The following is a 21,480-nucleotide window of genomic DNA, read 5'->3' as shown; positions in this document are numbered from 1 at the left end:
TAAAGCCTTACATATTATTTTGAAATCTTATGGCTACTAAACTTACTTAAAAATAACTTACTGTCTTACTCTTGCAGATAAAGCTGTCTAATTTCAAACTGTTTCACTTCGTTAAAAATGTCTGTGATCATAGTACAGTTGAACATGAACTGAGATGATATGGGTAGTTGAAAACCATCTACCTGTATTAAATTTTGTTTTTAAAAAAATCCCTTGTTTACGTACGTAAATTGCATATTTTTGGACTCAATATATTGCAGTTCTATTCTAGTTAGTCAAGTCTGACAGTACAAATTATGTTTTTTGAGATTTGACATAAGGCCCACATATAGAAATGCATAAAATTTGGTCACGGTGTATATATAGACGCTGTTCTCTGTGAAATGTAAACGCTAGATTGGTCTTGGTAAACTACATGTGTCTTTATAGAACTCTCAAGTGTGAAGTTGTTAGCAGCCAGTATCAGCGGGGCCATGGTGACAGGCCTACTGTAGAAATTACTTCTTTCAAAAACATCTGTAGTGTCATTCATTTCTGGAATCTAGATATTCATTAAAAAAAGGCTTTTAGCATATGTATATAGAAAGACTTATAAATATTAACTAGATGTAAATGAGCTAGTATTATATTCTTGAATCTGCACATAGCTAGCATTTATGTTAAAAAAAATACAAGCTACTTCATGCATTTCAAAAATACTAATTCTGAAACCTAACTATGATTGCTTATTCATAAGTATGGTTCTTTTCAGTGCTAGATTTTTCTCCAGGTTCTTGCATAATCTCTTGTTGTCTCTGACAGTTTACCTTGCGCCAAGTTCCAGCTGACTCCTATCTATTTTCCAATGCATCCAGTTTTTTTCATAAACTATATTATAGTATTATTATGTCTTTAAAAAGAGCAGATATGTGGCCTACTAAAGATGTAGGCCAGTGAAAAAATACTGAGTTTAATATCAAAATAACAATATGACCAATTGCATTTATTTTCATATTTCATTCAAGAAGAAATCTGTTTTAAGACAATCCAAAGATGCTTAAGAACTTCCTTTCACTGTACTAGACAGCAAGTAACATGTGGTGTTGCTACATAATTTTGGTCAGGCTTCCCACAGAGTACACAGTGTCTTGGCTATAATTCAGATGCAGATAAGCTTTAGTCTTGTTGCCTTTCCAAATAAATGTTACTCTCACGTTAAATAACTTGAGCCAGAAAAGTAATTCAAATGTCTAAGGTATTTAAAGGAAGGCCACTGTTTTAGATGATTGAGAGTGAGCGAAATTAAATTAATACCATATATTTACCCAAATCTTACTCCCCAGTAATTATAATGCATGGAAATTCTATACATGGAAAAATTATAAATTTGTTATAATTTTCCATGTGTCCAATTCAATTATTGAAGGATCGTCTTAAATTTATCCCCACCACTACTGTAGTGGGAAAAGCAGTTAAGAAAAGCATTGAGGCAACAGGAGGCAGTTGAGGGAGGGGGAGATGGTGGTGGGCAGGAGCAAGCAGCTTCCTCCCTGCTGCCTGTTCCCCATGCCGCCACTTACTCCCTCCTGCAGCCTTTGCCCCCTGTCTATCCCCTGTTCTGTGTCTTCTGTTACTTAATTCATGTGCAGTGACCTGTTCTCTGTGGCCTGCTATTAGAAACTGCTTCAGGTTCAGTGGGACTTAAGTTTTTAAGCTGACTAGATGCTTTTAATGTTTTGCAATCTTTCTGTTTTATAATTTGTATTTTTAATTTATTTCAGGTTTAACCTGTATTGTAATAAATTAAGGGCTGTCTTATTTCACAATGATGACTTAATGAGTGTAACTTCCTTTTGTAAGTAGTGGGAAGGATTTGTTACAGTTCATAAAACATGAATAATATAAAATCTGCTTCAGCTCTGTAAAACTGGTTTAAAATGAAGCTTTAGTGTTTGTTTCTATACATTTTCGTTAAAAAATGCTTGCACTATAGTGAGACAATTCCTTGGAATATTGGAGCAAAATATGCAGAAGGCTAATATACATTTTACCTTACAACTAATCTGGCAGTAGTGATCTTTCTGAATGGGAACTTATTTCTGTTAGCAGGGATAGAACATTTGTACTTGAGTGTAATGCTGATACACAAAGACGTAATGAAGTGTGTCACAGGGTGCTGTCTAAGGGGCGCTTGGTTGGGACTGCTTTGGCCTTGTCTGGTCTCTGAGAGGGTCACCTGAAGTCAGCCCAAGCTTAGCTTCTAGAGCAAGGCAGGAGCCCAGGCTTCTTCATGCTCTGAGACCCCAGCCTTTCAGTCTCTTGCCTTATCTGGTTCTCCATGGCCCTGACTCAAGGAGCAAACATCCAGGTCTGCTCCTGAGAGAGGGATTTTGCCTCTTGTTGGGGTCAACCAGTGCAATTCCCAGTTCTAGGTACCACAGCAGTCTCTTCAGTAAAGGTATTTATTTGGGCAAAGTCAACCAGCCAAAGGTTCTCTGTCTCCTCCAGTGGGATTAAGCAGTCCCTCTGTCCCTACTCCAGCCTACATGGCCTTAAGCACTCACAGAGATGTTTCCTTTCCAGTCTTTCAGGCTCCCTAAAACTTTTCCACGTTCTCTGTCTCCAGACTTCAATGCCGCGGAATTGCAAGGCTACTTCCCCCAGCCTGTTCCCCACCTCCAGGGTGTCAGACATTTCACCTTTCAAATGTCAACAAAGCCATTTAAAACTGTATTGGTGCTAAAGGTACATCTTATCTTGTCCTGCAGGTAGCAAACCCTGACATGGTGTGGCATGGCGTGAAAAAAACAATTTTTCATTTTAGGATAGACAACAGATCCCTAAATAACCACCTTTTGGGTAACAGTACAGGTTTTGTCAACACAACAAAAAAGCTTAATTATATTTTGCCATTTGGGAGAGAACAAGCAAACTGTAACTAGGTGTAGTTTTCAAGATTGAATTATGTGCCTTGTTCTGTAGCCCAAATAGAAGATCGTGCTATTGGATTTTGTAGGGCTCACATTGTAATAATTCATTAGCTAACAAAGAGAGATGAATTTAATGCATCACTAGGGGTAAATCTGCTTAATTTATTATATATATTTGAATGAGTCTGTTTCTTGTACCCTTGTCTTAATTAGTAATAGGATGCCTGCTGTCAAATTCAGATTCACATGTTTGTATTAGTTTTTAAATTACTTCAGATTTCTCTGTCATAAAAAAAGAAAGAAATAATAAAAGGGGGAGTGGAAACTTAAGGTATAGAACACCTCTGTACTCCCTTTGTGTGGCTAAATTTTTTTGACAAAGCTTGTAGTGTATCAGGATTTCTCCAGTAGATGGAGTATATTCACACTTAGTCTTCTGCTGCTTTTGGCTTTTTCTTTTCTCTTGACTACCAAGATAAGAGGGAGGCACCAGTGTTCAAGTTCTGCCTTCTTGTTTGTGTATCTATTATCATAATAAAGTTAAAAATATTTTTCCTGTAGTTTTGTAAGATGGGAGCATTTCCTTCTTGAAAGCAAGGCATTCATGACTTAAATTAGATTTTAACGATTCCATCCTCTGCGTGTGCGTGTGTTTCCCCCTTATTTTCTTTTTCCTTTTTCCCCTCTTTTATATTTCTTCTTTCGGTTCACCTTAGGGGTCCTTAAAAGGACATGTCTTATAACTTTTTGAATTATTTTTTGCAGCTCTTCAGCTTAAGCTTGTATAGCAAGAAGATTCAGGCCTGGTTCTGATCTGTGCTAAGCAGTAACTTGGCATGTAGTGAGTGAGTCTAGGTTCTTTGCTGACGTTCTACAAGACCAGCACCTTTTTGGAGGGCTGGATTTAAAAAGCATTATTAAATTAAAAATAGGTTATGAAAGACTTTTTTTTCTCTATTTTCAAGTTAAATAATGGATGGGCCCAAACTAACGGACAGTGTCCCTTTTCCCTGCATCATTACATTTTTAACTTAAGAAGAAGAATGCCCACTAATTTGATTCTTAAACCCTGAACTCAAACTGCCATGTCCTATACGCAACCAGGTGCTAAATTGTTTTCTGTACAAATTAATCAAATTGAATTATGGAATTATGGGTTAGATGCTTTTGTGCAGCATATTTTGTCTAATGTATAGATAATACCTTGATCAATGTTACATGGTACTTTGAGGTTAAACAAATTTCATGCTTTGGATTTAAACCCAGAGGTTGAGGAATAGGTAGGATATCCCTTCTAGCGTTTAGTCCAAAAACAGGCTGATTGATTTACTGTTCTTTGAAGCACGGGCATCTGCAGCTTCTGGAGAGAGGCTAATGAGATGATAATGGTTTGGTCTTGGGTTTCTGTAAATTTTTAAACCTTGTTTCCACAAATTACTCAAATCATTGTATATTTTTTTAGCTATTGATGATTGCTGTTAGTTTAAAACCTACTTGTAACTTATTTGAACTGTTTTGATGTACTCTACAGTGAAGATGATGATGATGACCTTCAGTATGCAGATCATGACTATGAAGTACCACAGCAAAAAGGGCTGAAAAAGATATGCAACAGAGTAAAATGGACACGTGATGAGGTAATATCTCATGAGAAGCTTTGCTTCTATGTTAGTTATAATATATTTACACTGTATATTATCTTTTATAATTACAAATGCTGTAGTTCTTAGCTGATATTATGTCTTTAACAGGATGAAAAGTTAAAGAAACTAGTAGAACAAAATGGAACAGATGATTGGGCTTTCATTGCTAGTCACCTACAAGTAAGTGTGGATATTTTTTTTGAATAAGCCTTTTCTAATGAAGGTGTTCACCACACTGAGCAGTCAGAACTGTTGTGGTAGAGGTGATATCTTTCATTAGTCCAAGTAGATAGTGGCAAAAACATTTCTTTATTTGCAGGCTTTTGGGCTCATGTGCCCTTCCTCAGGTAAAGGAGAATGCAAAGATTGTAAAACTATCAGGGCTGATCAGGTGGTGGCTCACGCTGCATATGTGCTGTGAGGGATTAAGTTGCAGCCCCTTCTCCCTTGCTGCCCCTCACGATCGATTGATCTACCTGCAATAACAGCCAAAGCCTCTGGGTGACCACTCCCTCCTGGCTTACATTTTCTGCCTCTGTCCCAGGCATGCAGGGCAGACTAGCACAGCATGTGGATCTGGGGGTGAGCATAGGTGCATGGTTCAGCAGTGGGGTAGGGGGTGTCTCCGCGGCTCCAGCCGGTGCACCCTGTGGGATATTCAGCCCCTGGGCACTTAGAAGTTGGACAGCTCTGAAATAATTTACCAAGTGCCTGTTTGTGCTATTAAACGATTTTCAGCTGGGCTAAGGTAGATAAGGCCGAGGTCTGTGAGAGTCTTGTCAAGTCAGACTAATATTGATTTGAAGCAAACTTGAAATGTGCAAGGAAGTAGCTGCATTTGTGAAGGACCAGTGCTACATTCAGGTCTGCCATTAGTTCTGAAATGATTGCTGCTTTCTGTCAGTTGCAGCCTATGGGGCTGTTGCATTCAATTACAAAATAGGCTACTTCAATACAGTAACAAGTAAGTGGTAAGTGTAGATTGCGCATGAGAGAATTTTGCTTGAAAGTAGAGGGATCAGGTTACTGAATAAAATGAGGATAAGGTGTTCTATATGAACTTGGTGGAAATCTGTGTACAGGAGCTGTGGGGAAACTAGCTTTGCACCAAGTTGGATACCTGTGGTCTGTCCTCAGCTGATCAGGTGTCAGTCAGTTTTTCAAATGCACCTCCTCATACTAAAAACCCTCTCTTGTTTAGGTCATAGAATCATAGAATCAATGAGTTGGAAGGGACCTAGACAGATCATGTAGTCTGACCCCCTGCCATGGGCAGGAAGGAGCCCTGGGGGTGGGAGGGGTCATAAGACCCCAGCCAGGTGCCTATCCAGTTTCCTCTTGAAGATTTCCAGGGAAGGTGAGAGCACCACCTCTCTGGGAAGCCTATTGCAGGCTCTGGCCACCCTTACAGTGAAGTAGTTCTTCCTAAACCTATCCTCCCTTAGCTTTGGCCGTTGTTTCTGGTGACTCCAAGGGGGGCCCTGGTGAACAGACTTTCCCTGAGTCCCTGCTGCTGGTCCCTGATAAGGTTGTAGGCAGCCACAAGATCCCCCCTCAGTCTCCTCTTGTGGAGTCTGAAGAGATTCAGGTCCCTCAGCCTCTTCTCATAGGAGGCCCCCAACCATACGAGTAGCCCTCCTCTGGACCCTCTCCAGGTTGTCCACGTCCCTCTTGAAGTGTGGCACCCAGAACTGGACACAGTACTCCAGCTGCAACCTGACTAGTGCCACATAGAGGGGGAGCAAGACCTGTCTGGACCTGTTAGTGATGCCCCTGTTGATGCATGACAGGGTGTGGTTGGCTCTGCCTATTGCTTTGTTGCACTGGCAGCTCATATTCATTGTGGAGTTAATCCTGACTCCAAGATCCCTCTCTGCCTCTGTGCTGCTGAGAGGGGCAGCTTCTAACCTATAACCATAATGCTGGTTACCTCTCCCCAGGTGCAGCATTATGCACTTGTCCTTGTTGAACTGCATCCTGTTCAGATCCGCCCACTTCTCCAACCTATCCAGGTCTGCCTGGATGCGGTCCCTGCCTGCCGGTGTATTCACTTGACGCCACAGCTTGGTGTCATCAGCAAACTTGAACAGGGTGCTCTCCACAGCCTTGTCCGGGTTGCTAATGAAGATGTTGAACAGCACCGGCCCAAGGGCCGAGCCCTGGGGGACTCTGCTGCCCACACCCTCCCAGATCAACATCGACCCGTCTACCACCACCCTCCGGGTGCGCCTCTGGAGCCAGTTTGCTATCCATGTGACTATGCATTTGTCAATGCCGCAGTCCCTCAGCTTGCCCACCAGAATTGGTGGGACACTGTGTCGAAGGCCTTCTGGAAGTCCAAGAAGATGACATCGACTTCCTCCTTCACATCTAAGCTCTTTGTTACCTGGTCATAGAAAGAGACCAGGTTAGTCAGGCAGGATTGGCTTTGCACAAACCCATGCTGGTTACCCCTCAACATCACTTCCCCTGCAGGGCTCTCACAAATGTGGCCCTTGATAATTTTTTCAAAGACCTTCCCCAGGATAGAAGTGAGGGTGACTGGCCTGTAGTTGCCAGGCTCTTCCTTCCTCCCCTTCTTGAGAATAGGGACCCCATTGGCCCTTTTCCAGTCCTCAGAGACTTGGCCCGAGCACCAGGAGTCCTCAAACAGCCGTGCCAGTGGCTCTGCAGTGACACCAGCCAATTCCCTCAGTACCCATGGATGAAGGTCATCCAGGCCTGCTGACTTGGATACATCTAAGCCCTCCAGGCAATCCTTAACTAGGTCTGAACTAACTGTCGGGGGACTCGCATCCTTCCTGGGCCTCTATGCTATCACCCAAGAGCACCCCATTGTCAGCAGACAGGAACATGGAGGCAAAGAACTTGTTAAAGAATTCTGCCTTCTTGCACATCTGTCACCAACTGCCCTGCCCTGTTACCCTGAGACTTCTTCTTGCTACCTATATACTTGAAGAAGGACTTCTTGTTATCCTTAATCCCAGAAGCTAATCTAAGATCCAGTGCTGCTTTAGCCGCCCTTACCAAATCCCTACAAGCTCATTTTGACCCATCAGCTCCTTTCCTTGTTTGAACATCTATTTCAAACACTGGACTATGGAGGAAATGGGGATTGGCTGTACTGACGGAAAATCACTGCCGCTGGAATCATTGGCTTATCACATTTTCCCTAGTTGGTTTTCTGATGAAGAAAAGAAGAGTAGTGGGGGCCAGGGAATGATGTGATCTAGCCCACATGAAACTAGCTACATGAAACAGCTGATGCTAGTGCTGGTATTGGTGGTCTTGGAGATCAGCTGATGAATTATTCTTCTGTAGTGATATAGTCTTTTGGTGGCATAATTCACAGATTTTATGCAGTACAGTTAATTTATGGCTTATTTCTTATGCAAGGCCTAAAGAGGGTGGTACATCAGTTCCAGAAATGGTGTGTTTATGCTATGTGCTCTTACAGAATCGGATAGCGCTGCTGGATACCAATACCTTTCTAAGGAGTTTGCCAAGAAAATTAATTTGGAAAATAAATGGCAAGGTTATTATCAACTTTGAAACCCTGGCCCCCCCAAATGCTAGAATTTTTAAAAAGTGAATCAAGAGTTTAGTTTCTTGGAGAGATGCATCAATTGCTTTATTTATGCTTTGAATGGACGATTAGTCAAGTGACACTTGCTAGTTTCAGCAGCCATGAGGGTCAGTTTCAGAAGCGTAAGTGATGGCATAGAGCAGTGGTTCTCAACCTTTTTGGACATGAGGCACCCCTCCCTAACTTTTGTCAAATATTAAAAAACTGATTGGTTTTATATATTGTAGTGCTTAGTTACTAATTTATGGTGGGGCTGGGCTGTAGGGATGGGGGATCATGCAGGCAAGGACAAGCCTGTGCTTGACTTATCTGCTTATCTTCTTATACCTCAGGGCACCTAGAAAGGATCTGGCAGCACCCCAGGGTATCTTAGCACCCTAGTTGAATCGCTAGCGTAGAGTAATCATCCATGCTTTTGGAAGTGCCATTGAGGCAATCCATTCTATCTTAGGTCATCCTTAACTCAGTTAATCATTAATGCTGGAAAATACCTGTCTAAAGTGTTGATTATAGCTCGTGTGTAAAAAGTATGAAGTGTTAACTTAAAACCAAACAGAATACCCCTTCTCCCCCCACACACATGCTAGGCTGTCTAAATAGTAGAAGTGTCAAAATAAAATATAATTAGAGATGATATAAAAAAAATCTGAGTGAAATAAAATTCATCTTTTAAAATTGCATGGCTGATTACCTTACTTTAAGGGAATTTAAGCTTGCAAAGCTGTTGAGCATGTGCAGCACATACTGCCTGTGTTTAGATTTGTGAAACCTTTATGCATTTGAACTTTAGGATGATTCATATGTCTAAATATGGATATTATAGGATGAATTATTGGGCACCCAGGTGTAAAAATTTTTGCTGTCGTCTTTCCTCTTCTGCTACTCTTTAGTTTAAATTCCCTCCCAGAAAAAAAGTTTAGTTATACGTATGAAGGCAACAATGGAGACGTTTGATTGCATACGTAAATCAAAATATATGGTAATACAGTCTCAAAAATACAAAATGGGTTGGAGTATGACCAAGCGCAATGTATATGTGGAGTTACATTGCAGAAGCCTAGTTAAAATTTGTAAATTGTTCCCAATGTATAGAAAGTGTTTTTGGAGGTAGAGGACAGACAGTAGTTTTCCATGACACATGGGAGTGAAGGATTTTCCTCCCCCCTCTAAAATAAAACAAAAATATGCCAGCAAGAAGGAAATGAGTCAGAATTGAGGACAGTAAGAAGGGAAACCACCCCACCCCACTGGCCGATGTAAGCAGGCAGCCCTGTTTGAAAGTAACTTAATCTTTGAAGAGATCTTTCTATAGAAAGGATTGGGAGCAGACTTTCCCTCAAAAATAAATGTTCACTTAAATGTGACCCACAGAGAGGAGAAATTCCATTTGTGTCCTTTTGATGCATAAAGGTGTGAAATAATTTTAGTTCTTTTCCTCATAGTTGTTCATTCACAGGAATTATGACATTGGAAGAGACTGAGAATTTAGTAGTACAGAGCCAGATTTTCAAGAGTGCTTTTTTGGTAGAAATTTTTAAAAGGAGATTAACTTGCTCTTTATTTCTGGGACAAAGCACTGGTATAGTTGCTCCCTAGCGGAGGGCAGGCACCAAGCCTAGAAGTGCTGCAATACCCAGTCAGTGCATGGAGTGAAATAAGCTCTGAATCGTTCTCCCAGCTCCAAAAATTAATTTAATATTAAAGTCATTTCATCAAGGATGTATCCATTTAAAATCTGTTCTTATCAGTTTAATAACATTATTAGAGAATGTTAAAAATAATAGTTAATTACACACCCTTGTACAACTGGAAGAGAATGTAGGATCCTGCAAATAGTAGCTACATAATATATAATTGATATATGTTGACACAATCTAAGACATGTAGTTAGTCATGCAGCCTACCTTAGCTTGGGGTATAGGGCTTAAGAAGTTCTAATGCCATGATCTTAAAACTCATTAACATTCAGTGCTTACACCTCTAGTGAATTAAAATCATGATACATGGTTAGGGTAAACTTGAGACTAATACAACCAACATAATTTTAAACATGGCAGTCCTTGCTTGTATTGAGAACTAGCCTATCTTTAACGTCACGTTTAAGTATTTTCTGCTGTAGACAAGCTCAACTGCACCTAAATCAAAGTGATGATAGGTACTAGGTGCTGAGCTGAATACTCCTTAAAGTTGGGCTGCTTCGATAATTGCATCAGTCTCCCACGTTACCCTTCATAGCTTTATATACATGTTGTTAGGTGAGTTCTAATCCTTCAGCCCATATGTGCTGTATTAATGGCAGACAAGGTCTACTGTGGCATGTTCCACTGGTGTAGGTATTGGTTTGTCTGCCTTTAAAGATTTGTACTGTTTCAACTGCATTGATTAGTCACTGATGTGAATGTTAGTCCCAAAAAACCTCAGAAGTGTCTAAGTAGGACCTGACCTCTTTTGAAAACTTGCTCCTGACTTTTTTATGCTTTTTGACTTTTTAAAACTCTTATTTTTCCTGGTTAATACAATGTTAGTTAAGTATGACAATATTTTATTTGTTTTTCCAGTTGAGATATAGCTATTAAAACTAAATGCTTCATAGTTCCACAGTCTTGTAACTAGCTGGAAGACAGAACTCTGTTTTAGAAAATCAGCATTCTGTCTTTTCAAGAAGGAGCTAAAGTTAGACATATGAGTTAAATTTTCCAGCAACATGAGAGAAGATCAGCTTTCTTACTTAAAAGAAAATCAGGGTGAGGGGGAGATTCTTTTTAAAAATATTTTCAGCCTGTTGGTCATGAATTAGCAAAAAAGAGGAACAAGCTCTGTTTATGAACAGAAATACTGTACATCCTTTGAGTCACCTAAAATTGGATAAATAAAACAGGAGATGTGAGGTCATGAGAGAGAACTTGAGAAAAGTTCAGAAGATGAAGGTAAAAGTTTGGTTCTGAGGCAGTGGAAGTAGGTGACTGTAGTTAGAGAGAAAATCATTCGGTTTTCTAAAACTTATACTGAAATAGAAGAGGATGTTGATTTAAAAGAAAACGAGTTAGCATTAAATATTTGCTTGCTTGTACCCTCCTCCTATCCCCTGGCCACCCCTTAATATAAAAAGTTTTTGGAATAACCTTTTAATGGTAATCACTTAGTTAATTCAATATTACATATGGTATTTATCAAAATAGTTGCTGCTTGAAAATGGTTTGGAAAGCTATACAGATGTAAGGGATGTGTTTAAGGATAGTATTTAGCTAAATCACTCTTCTAAAATAATTTCAGAATCGTTCAGATTTTCAGTGCCAGCATCGGTGGCAGAAGGTCCTTAACCCGGAATTGATTAAAGGTCCCTGGACAAAAGAAGAGGATCAAAGGGTAAATGAACTGATACTATATTGTGCTCATTTATCTTTTTTTCCCTCTATTAAAAGCTGACTACCAAGAAGTTTGTATTTGTCTTCTCTCCATAAATACCATGGCTTGGGTATCAGCACCAGATAATATATGCAAACTAATAACACTGGAATTTTCATATGGAATGTCTCCCTGAGTTTTTAAATTCCCCTTGGTCATTTGTTAGTTGAACAGATTTCCTTGCTTTCTGAATAGACAAGACATCTGTTCTGAAGATCATAGGCCAGAATCAGGCCTGTTTTAAATTTTGTGTCTCTCTCAAACTGGAATAAGGGTGGGTTTGAAGAAAATGGGTTCTGCTGTCATGTATAAGGTATGTGAAAAGCTTTAAAAAGTTTGGGGTTTTGTGGTAAGAGGATTTAGGTTTGTTTGTTCTGTCTGTTTTGCTTGAAACTGGAGCAAAACTTGGGATGCTTGACATGACATATACCAAATATCTGAAATCTGAACATAAGTGATGCTTCTAAATTCAGATTGCTTGTTTAAATGTTTTTGTTAACATAAACTGCTTTTAAAACCTATTTGATCTCTGAATAGAGTTTGACTTGCATAGTATCTAACACCCGGGGTATTCAACCCAGCCTGTGGACCATATCCACCTCCTGGAGCTGTCATCTGGCCCACGGGGCTTCCCATGGGTCTGAAAATTTGGTGGTGAGGGAATCGTTGCAGCATGAATTACCACTCCCCTAGTGACAAATTTCTGGACCAGGAGGGAGCTTGGTGGGCTAAATTGGGTGTGCAAGGTCAAAAAGTTGAATACTACTGACATAGTATGATAAATCTCAACTTCTACTGGCCCAGAACCAGCAATATTGAGCAAGAATTCTCAGCGAAGCTTATTGACCTGAAAATAGGACCTGACTTACGAGACTCTACTACTTCCTGTTTTGGAGCCAGTTAGTGCAAGGTGTCTCAGCATAGCACTGCTTTGTGCCTTCTACTTGCACCCTAACTTCGCCAGAAGATATTTTTCTAGGGTTGGGGTTTCTCTATAATATAATAAGTCTCCTCCAATTTGAGAAAAACGAATTAATTAAAACATTCTGAGCCCTGGAACTTTTACAAAATTACTTATGAAACTGAGTCACATCTGGTTGTCTCTGTGAACCTGTTGTGTATGAGAGCATTTATTTGAAAATCTCTTTTGTTGGGGTGTATTCACAGAGAGGAATGCAAATCTTTTTTTTCCGGCAGACTTTTCAAATACTGTCATGATTTGATTTGTCACAGGTTATTGAATTGGTTCAGAAGTATGGTCCAAAACGCTGGTCTTTAATTGCAAAACACCTGAAAGGAAGAATAGGCAAGCAATGCAGGGAGAGATGGCATAATCATCTCAATCCTGAGGTAAAGAAATCTTCATGGACGGAAGAAGAAGACAGAATAATTTATGAAGCTCACAAGCGCTTGGGAAACCGGTGGGCTGAAATTGCTAAGCTTCTTCCTGGAAGGTGCTTTTTAACTTTCTTTTTCTCATTAGCACTTGAAATTCAGTCCTTATGGAGTTCTTTCCAAAATCTATGTAATTTAGAAAGCTATGTAATTTAGTCTAAATATGAACCATTTTGAAGTGTGCCGACATTTGAAAATTTTGCTTGAAAACTCCCTTCCCCCAGTGAAGCTTAGCCCTTCCCATTAGCAATTTCTTATAGTTAACTAATGCAAATAATGAGAAGGGTGCTAAAACAGTTTGTGATACAAGCTTTAAATGAGTTATTAGTTAGGTATATTTATCCAATAAATAAGATATTTAGGCCACTCCAGGGCAAAAATATTGCCAAGCTATGGTATGCCTATTTTTATATTTTAAAGAGATCCATAAATATTATGGAGAAATATATACTGGTATTTTTTTGAGTATCAATACATTTAAAAAAAACAAAAAAACCCTAAACAAATGTAAATGGTAAATCTCACTAGAACTTTAATATTATAAAAAATGAGGCTCTGTTTCTTATCTGGCATCTCATTTTTATAACCTTTTCCCCATAGTGTACCTAATCTTCAATACATTCTGAACATCTTGTTTGTATTCGTTATAAATTATTTGCCCAGATAACCAGCTCCAGTTGAACTATTGGTATAAGTGCTCAACAGTGTAAGTAATGGACTCACTAACTGTTCATTTCTATTATATGTCCTGAAATGTAGTCTAAAATCCCACTTAATTCTTATGTTATTCTCACTCTAAGACTACTCTTGACTTCATTGATGCTATTTGAGCTAGGTGACACAGCATGAGTAACAACAAAAAGATCTAGCATAAATGTACTATAATTAGATGAGAACTCCTGATATATTTGTGTGATTGTAGTTTTTCTATTTCTTTAAATTTCTTACGTTATAGGACAGGGGTTGGTGATCATTTTTTGAGGGTGTGAGCTGCCCTTTGTGACTCAGTGCTCACTGAAGGCTGCAAATCTCCACCTCCCTAGCATGACCAGCTGCCTACACTTACCCTTACTGCTGTTCTCTAATCCCTCTGCAGTAAGTGTAAGTGTAGATGTGGTGGAGCCAGCAGGCTTTGCAGTGCAGGGGAGTACTGTGAAGGGGATGGGCAGCACAGTGCAGTTCCATGAGGTTGATTTAATAGATTTCATAGATATTAGGGCTGGAAGGGACCTCGTAAGATCATCAGGTCCAGTTGCCTGCCCAAGGGGCAGGAAGTCATAGATTCATAGAAGTAGGGTTGGAAGGGACCTTGTAGATCATCAAGTCCAACCCCCTGCCCTGGGCAGGAGAGAAAACTGGGCTCAAATGACCCCAGCCAGGTAGACATCAAGCCTCCTTTTAAAGACCCCCAGGGTAGGAGCCGTCACCACTTCCTTTGGAAGTTGGTTCCAGATCCTAGCCATCCTGACTGTGAAGTAGTGCCTTTGGATGTCTAGTCTAAACCTACTCTCTAATAACTTGTGACCGTTATTCCTTCTTACCCTGGGGGGCACTAGGGGGAACAAGGTCTCTCCCAAACCCTGCTGGTCCCCTCTAGTGAGTTTATAGACAGCCCCCAGGTCCCCCCTCAGCCTTCCCTTGCAAAGGCTGAATAGGTTAAGGTCCCATAGCCTCTCTTCATAGGGTCTGCCCTGCTGTCCCCAAATCATGCGGGTGGACCTCCTCTGGACCCTCTCAATCCCTCCTGAAGTGCGGTGCCCAGAACCGAACACAGTACTCCAGCTGTGGCCTGACCAGTGTCGCATAGAGGGGGACGATCACCTCCCTGGCCCTGCTGGAGATGCATCTGTGGATGCACGACAAGGTACGGTTGGCCCTACTGACTGTGACCTCGCATTGTCGGCCCATGTTCATCTTGGAGTCAATAATGACTCAGATCTCTTTCTGCCACCGTGCTCTTGAGGAGGGAGTTTCCCATCTTATAAGTTTGCTGCTGGTTCCTACTGCCCAAGTGCAGCACCCTGCACTTGTCAATATTGAAACCCATCCTATTTTTGTTAGCCCACCCCTGTAATCTGTCCAGGTCCTGCTGTAATCTGTCCTTCCCTACTAGTGTGCCCACCTCACCCCAAATCTTGGTATCATCAGCAAATTTAAACAGGCTGCTTTTCATCCTGTCATCCAAGTCACTAATAAAGAGTGCGGGCCAAAGGACCGAGCCCTGGGGGACTCCACTGCCCACCTCCCTCCAGGTCAAAAAAGACCCGTCCACCACCACCCTCTGAGTATGACCCTTCAGCCAATTTGCTATCCATCTGACTGTGTAGGCATCAATGCCACAGTCACCTAGTTTTTCAATGAGAATGGGGTGGGTGACGGTGTCAAAGGCCTTGCTGAAGTCCAGAAAGACTACATCCACCATGACACCTGCGTCCATTGCTTTTGTGACCTGATTGTAGAAGGCATTCAGGTTGGTCTGACAGGACCTGCCCCTAATGAAACCGTGCTGGTTGCCCTTGAGCATCAACCCTGCTGCTGGCCCATCAGAGATGTGCTCCTTGATAATCTCAAAGAGTTTCCCCAGGATTGAAGTAAGACTAATGGGCCTATAGTTGCCTGGTTCCTCCCTCTTCCCTTTTTTAACAATGGGGACCATGTTGGCTTTCTTCCAGTCATCTGGCACCTGGCCAGAGCATCACGAGTGCTTGTAAAGCCATGCCAGAGGCCCCGCAATAACCTCTGCATATTCCAACACCCTGGTGTGGAGAGCATCTGGACCTGCTGATTTGAACACGTTCAGCCCCTCCAGAAGCTCTCTAACCTGGTTCTCCCCGACCTTAGGCCTGGTGGCACTTCTCCTGAGTCCGTCTGGAATCTTGGTTGGGGAGTCCCTGCACAAGAAAATGGAGGCAAATAATTTGTTAAAGAGGTCTGCTTTCTCTTCCGGTGCAGCCACCAAATTGCCAAGCATATCCTGCAGGGGCCCCACATTACCTGGTGCCTTCTTCATTCTCCATATATATTAAAAAAAGGACATTTTATTATCTTTGATCCTTGACGCTAGCCCTAGCTCCATATCTGCCTTAGCTTTTCTAACAGCCCCCTTACAGACCTAAGCGGTGGAGGCATACTCTTCTTTGGTGATAGGGTCAAAGGATCCCAGCAAATAAGTGTCCAAATATTTCTTGAATCCAGAGTGCACTGTCTCTTGGGGGAGTCTTTTGCAGGTCTTAGGGGCTCAGACAGTAAAGAAGTCTTTTCTTATGTCCAGCCTAAAATGGTCTTGCATGAGTTTATGACTCTTGAACCTTGTCATCCCTCAGGGTGCTCTGGTGAGCAGACATTCCCCCAGATCCTGATGCACGTCTCTGGCTCGAGATGCATCAGTAGATGCAAGGCAGAGTTTTGTTTGCTTTGCTAGTTGCGGTATTGCAATGGTGGCTCATATTCATCTTGTGGTCAGTCATGACCCCCAAGTCTCTTACACTCACTAGCACCACAACTGAAGCATTGCCAAGCCTATAAGTGTGATGCAGGTTCCTGCCCCCTGCTCCCCAGGGTTAGCACCTTGCATTTCTCCATATTGAATGCAATCAGGTTTTCATCTGCCCACCTTGCTAGTCTGTTGAGGTTGGCCTGGATCATCAACCTATCCTCAAGTGTGGATATTCTTCCCCAAAGTTTGGTGTTGTCAATGAACTTAGCCAGTCCACTTCTGACACCAGTGTCCAGATGGTTTATAAAGACTTTAAAGAGTACAGGTCCAAGAACGGAGCCTGGTGGGAAACCACTAGTCTCTGAGTGCCATGTCGAGTTGGTTCCATCAACTACCACTTCCTGGGTTCGACTTCAGATCCAGATATCCAAATTTCTCCTGTGCCAGATTCTGGACCTCTTTGTAGGCTGGATCTAGCTTATGAGCCATAAATTGCTGACCCCTGTTTGTTTTACCTCTTTCAATATTTGAAAAGAAAAAATAAAACTTCAACATCATCATGTGATATCTGACTGTTTTTGAGGTATCCAAGAAAAAAGTCTTTCAGATGAACAGAGCTGACCAAGGAAAATTTTGAGGCTTCAGTTTTACAGGAAATTGATATCTTCTCAATTTGGAAATTCAGGATAAAAATGCCTCCTTGTCATGTTTTGAAAAGAAAATATATCTCCAGGAACCTGCTGACTGAAATCAACATTCTTGTTAGTTTCATTACTGGTTATTAACAATGTAGATTTTCAGTCAGCAGTTGCCAAGACATTCATTGTTTATGGCTTGGGGGAAGCTCCATCTTGTGGGATTCCTCAGTTTCAGGTCTGTCCTTAGGTTCTGGACCCTGAAAAGCCACAAAGAACTTCTGGAACCATGGCTCTGTAGCAGAGAATTTGGAAGCCCTAAGAAGGAGGGGCTGTATGCAGCTCTGGATCCTAGAAGGCCTGTGGTACTGGGTAGTCGGTGCTTTCTAAAGTCTAGATATGCCTGGAAGCCCACTAGGGGACCAGGTAACTTCTGTGAGAATTGCCTGAGATCTGATAAAAGTTGGAGGAACAAGAGATGACTCCACAATTATTCTGTGAATCAACATTTTCCAACTGTTTCCTGCTTTGTTGGAAAATGTTATGACCAGTTTTACCTGCCACTTAAAAGAGCAAAAAAACATGAGATAAGTGGAGAAATTTACAAAATCTGTACAGTTACATAACTGCTGTACTTGCTCCTAAAATATTATTACATTATCTTCCTGCAACATGATTTTAGGACAGACAATTCAATCAAAAATCATTGGAATTCCACTATGCGAAGAAAAGTGGAACAGGAAGGGTACTTACAAGATGGCATTAGGTCTGAGCAACCTAGTTCATCAAAACTTCAACACAAACCCTGCGTCAGTGTGGAACACTTGCAAACTCCAAATCAGTTTTACATACCAGTTCAGGCACATGTAAGTATCATAAAATTTGCATACAAAAATTAATTTATCCTAGTGTAGAAAGGTATACTGTAAGCATACCGTAAAATTGAAGATGGAAAGGAACACTATCAATTTAGATTTGACTTCAAGGTTTGTAACAAGCAATGTAAAAAACCTCAATATGACACAGAATATTTCCAAGATTTGTTTTTAAATTCATTGGATTTCAGTTGCCTTTAAATTGAAACTCTCTTACAAGTGTTTTTTTAACTGGAACCCTACAAGTGTAAGAACTTGGAAGGGAAGCTGGTTTCTCTGTTTCACAGTTTACTTAGCATGAAAAAGAGAATCGAAGTCTTAGCAAAAAACACACTGAGTTCAATTTAATGATTATCAAGTATTACTGATGTAAGGAAGCATATTTATTTAAAATATTTAAAAAATGAAAGTTGCTTTCAGATGTAATAGAATTGCCTATTTCACCCTTCTGTTTTTCAGCCAGTGGTTCTCAATCGGGGTGATGTGGTACTCTTGGATCCTGTCAAGGGTGATCTGAACTACCATGCAATGTTAGCACTGTTAAGTGTGTTGTGCAAACATGATTCACAAGATAAACTCAAATAAGAATCCATAGCATCAAAAACATTTTGACCTGTTGTAGTCTTTCTGCGTTCTTTGCAGCCTATGCCATGGTTCTAACAGGGGATGCCTTGAATCTAACAAGGTTGAGAACCTCTGGTTTAAGCCAAAATCTAGCTACCCAGTTTTGAGATGCAATAGTTTTCAGTTTCCAAATTATTCTTTGGGTATGAAAACAAATTAATTTGCAAAATGGAAGATTCTTGAAATGAAGCTAACTTTCAGTCACTTTAGTTTTTTTTTAACCTGTGGTCAAAACTATACTTCTCAGTAATATTAAAACAAAAAATTTACAAACTGCTCTATAAACATAATTTTATAATGTGTAAAGGTGATTTCCTATTTTGTTTAGATTCCAGGATACCAATATGCATCATCGGAAGGCAGCTGTATAGAACATATCCCAGCTTCTGCCAACTTTATTCAGGTAATTTCATGTATAATAGCCAATAAAAATCTTTATGCCAACTTTAAGACATCACTTGATTCAGTTAAATGATCAGTATTCTACTTTAGACTCCTTTACACAGGTGCAGCTCCAGCAACTATCAGAGTTTGTCATGAAGACAGTCTGTGTGGAATTAGACAAGCAAAAGCTTAACATGCTGGTGTCCTTTTAGTGTATTCTGTAGTACTATTGCTCCCATAGGTACTTTCATTAGAGGTAGAAGAGTGGAATTTTAGTAAAGAAACCTACTATGCTTACTGATGTAAACCATACTAGTAACTTGAATATTACAAAGCTTTTGTCTGTATTGAGCATTGGAATCATGTTAAAACTGTTTGACAACCTTATTCTAAAATGGGTGTCAAGCATGGTTTTTGTAGTTTCCATTTCTGCTTCCACTACGTGCAGGATGAAAAAGTAGAAATCTAGATAATAAATGAAAGCTTTGATTATGTGCCGCAAAAGTAACAGCTTCTTTCTAAAATAACCGTTTCAGCAGCCATTTATTGATGATGATCCTGATAAAGAAAAGAAAATAAAGGAACTTGAGCTGCTGCTTATGTCAGCTGAGAACGAAATCAGAAGAAAGAGAGTATCATCTGTAAGGACTATATTTATATAAGTAATCTATTGCATTTGCTTTTCTGAGATTAAGAATTAATCTGCAATTTTAGCTGTTGCTGTTTGCATAATGGGATCTTTTAATCTACTGCTCTAAAAGTGATCGTACTTGGCATCCAGGGTGGAATTCAATTTGAAGCATACACATTATTTTGTTTAATAAATTATTTTTAATTTGAGATTAATTACTGTTAGCCTAGTCATAAACTTTCTTCAGAATCTAAAGAGGTAACTTTTAAATACCTTGATTGACCTGCTACTTTTTTCAATCAGAATTTAATACCCAGTCCAGCAATTTAGTAATCTTGTTGGCTTCAAAGGGATAACACATGAGTAATGACTACAGAGTTGTATGGATATACAGATGGAAATGAAATATGCTTATTTCCTTAAACTTTTTAGTTTATCAACAGACATAGTGAAAAATCCATATGATTTGTCTAATATAATCTCTACCACCGACTTGCACAAAATAAAGTGAACTTGCACCAAAAAAAGTGAAAATTTCTGGTCCTGATGGGGGGTGCTGGAAGAAACTAAGGCTGTGTGTTTATACTATTTAATGCTAACATATCCCTAAAAGTTTTTGAACAATTTCTTTCTTTTCCGTTTTTGTAAAGCAAACCTTAACCTGGAGTGAGGGAAGTAATGAAGTCATATTTGCAGATGACACAAGTACTTAGGCCACGGGCATATGTTGCACTTGTGTTATAGAAGTTAAGCAGACAGGTCTGCATGTGCTCTGTACACTAAAGAAGCGGCAAAAGGACCAGAGATGTCCATTTTCCTACCCTCCCCTTCCCAGGGACCAGAGACTGCAGTGTACTTCCTGACAGGCTTCCCTCCCTCAATGGTAGGGAGCCACAGGACCAAGTAATGCTGTTACACTCCCTAGCGGAAAAGCATGCCATTTTATACCTTCACTGTGACTTTTTTTGGTAGCACGCCACCTGGGGGTTCATGTCTGTCCATGCTTCTAGTGCAGTGCTTCCCAAACTTTTTTTTCCTTGGCATGACCCCATTTATGTCCCCATTTCCTTAGCATGACCCCATTTACTCAGCATGGTCCCTCACTCCCTGACCACAGACCTGTGGAGGGGGGAAGGATGTGGGCTGTCCGTTTCAGGCTTGGGGCTCTGCAGACCAGTGGGCACTACCCAGAGCAGGATGGAGGGAGTGTTGCACCATGTCATGCACTGTCATGGGTATCAAGCTGAGGTGCCCCCTGCTCACTCAGCAGCAGCATGAGCACAACTGCACCACTGCCATACCTCACTTTGGCAGGCATGGTGGTGTAGCACTACCTCCCAAAATGGGTCACACCCACTGGGCTACAGATGCAGCTGCTGCTCAGAGCTGGTACAGCCCAGCTGCAGCCCCACACCCCACTGTAGGAGGAGGAATCTTGGGGCACATTTATTGTGACCCCATCTGCTGACTCTGGGACCTCCCGCTTTGCCCAGTCAGGGGCATGGGCCGAGGTGGTCAAGGGCTCTAAGGGCTGCCACGCCAAGGCCCCTCCCTCACCGGAGCTTAGCAACAGGTTCGCACCTCTTGCAGCCCCAGCAGAGCCTGCTCAGTTGCCAGCTCCTGCAGGCAACCCAGGCTCAACCACAGCTACTGCCCCCGCTCTCCCCAAGACAAAACGAAAGATGTTTGTTGTGGGAGACTCCATCCTGCGGGGGACTGAGGGGGCAATCTGCCGCCCCGACCCCTTAGCCCAGGAAGTCTGCTGCTTCCCGGGGGCCCGCATATGAGACATTGCAGAGAGGATCCCACAGCTCCTCTGGCCCACAGACCACTATCCCATGCTCCTTATTCACGTGGGCACCAATGACATGGCTCGGAGCACCCCCAGCCAGGTCATGAGGCGCTACAGGGATTTGGGAGCGGGGCTTAGGGGTCTGGGAGCTCAGGTGGTGTTTTC

At 41.2% G+C, this 21,480-nt stretch overlaps 1 protein-coding gene across 3 annotated transcripts in view; it reads left to right on the top strand.

Moving 5' to 3' along the window:
• Positions 1-21,480, top strand: part of MYBL1 (MYB proto-oncogene like 1) — a 45,628-nt gene that overhangs the window by 1,932 nt on the left and 22,216 nt on the right. For 2 of the 3 annotated variants that reach the window (XM_090040089.1, XM_090040088.1), the window contains exons 2-8: positions 4,441-4,546; positions 4,661-4,732; positions 11,412-11,504; positions 12,777-12,997; positions 17,692-17,875; positions 18,837-18,911; positions 19,429-19,533. In XM_090040089.1, coding sequence (XP_089896215.1) covers positions 4,441-4,546; positions 4,661-4,732; positions 11,412-11,504; positions 12,777-12,997; positions 17,692-17,875; positions 18,837-18,911; positions 19,429-19,533 — 856 coding nt within the window. The remainder of the gene's footprint in view (positions 1-4,440; positions 4,547-4,660; positions 4,733-11,411; positions 11,505-12,776; positions 12,998-17,691; positions 17,876-18,836; positions 18,912-19,428; positions 19,534-21,480) is intronic. The other variant, XM_090040087.1, reaches the window with a different exon arrangement.

This window comes from Crocodylus siamensis, chromosome 3, assembly GCF_052110815.1.
Source record: "Crocodylus siamensis isolate JL-2025a chromosome 3, ASM5211081v1, whole genome shotgun sequence".
In the NCBI taxonomy this organism is placed as follows: Eukaryota; Metazoa; Chordata; order Crocodylia; family Crocodylidae; genus Crocodylus; species Crocodylus siamensis.
Note: the sequence above shows the minus strand (reverse complement) of the source record. Positions and strands in the feature narration are given on the sequence as shown.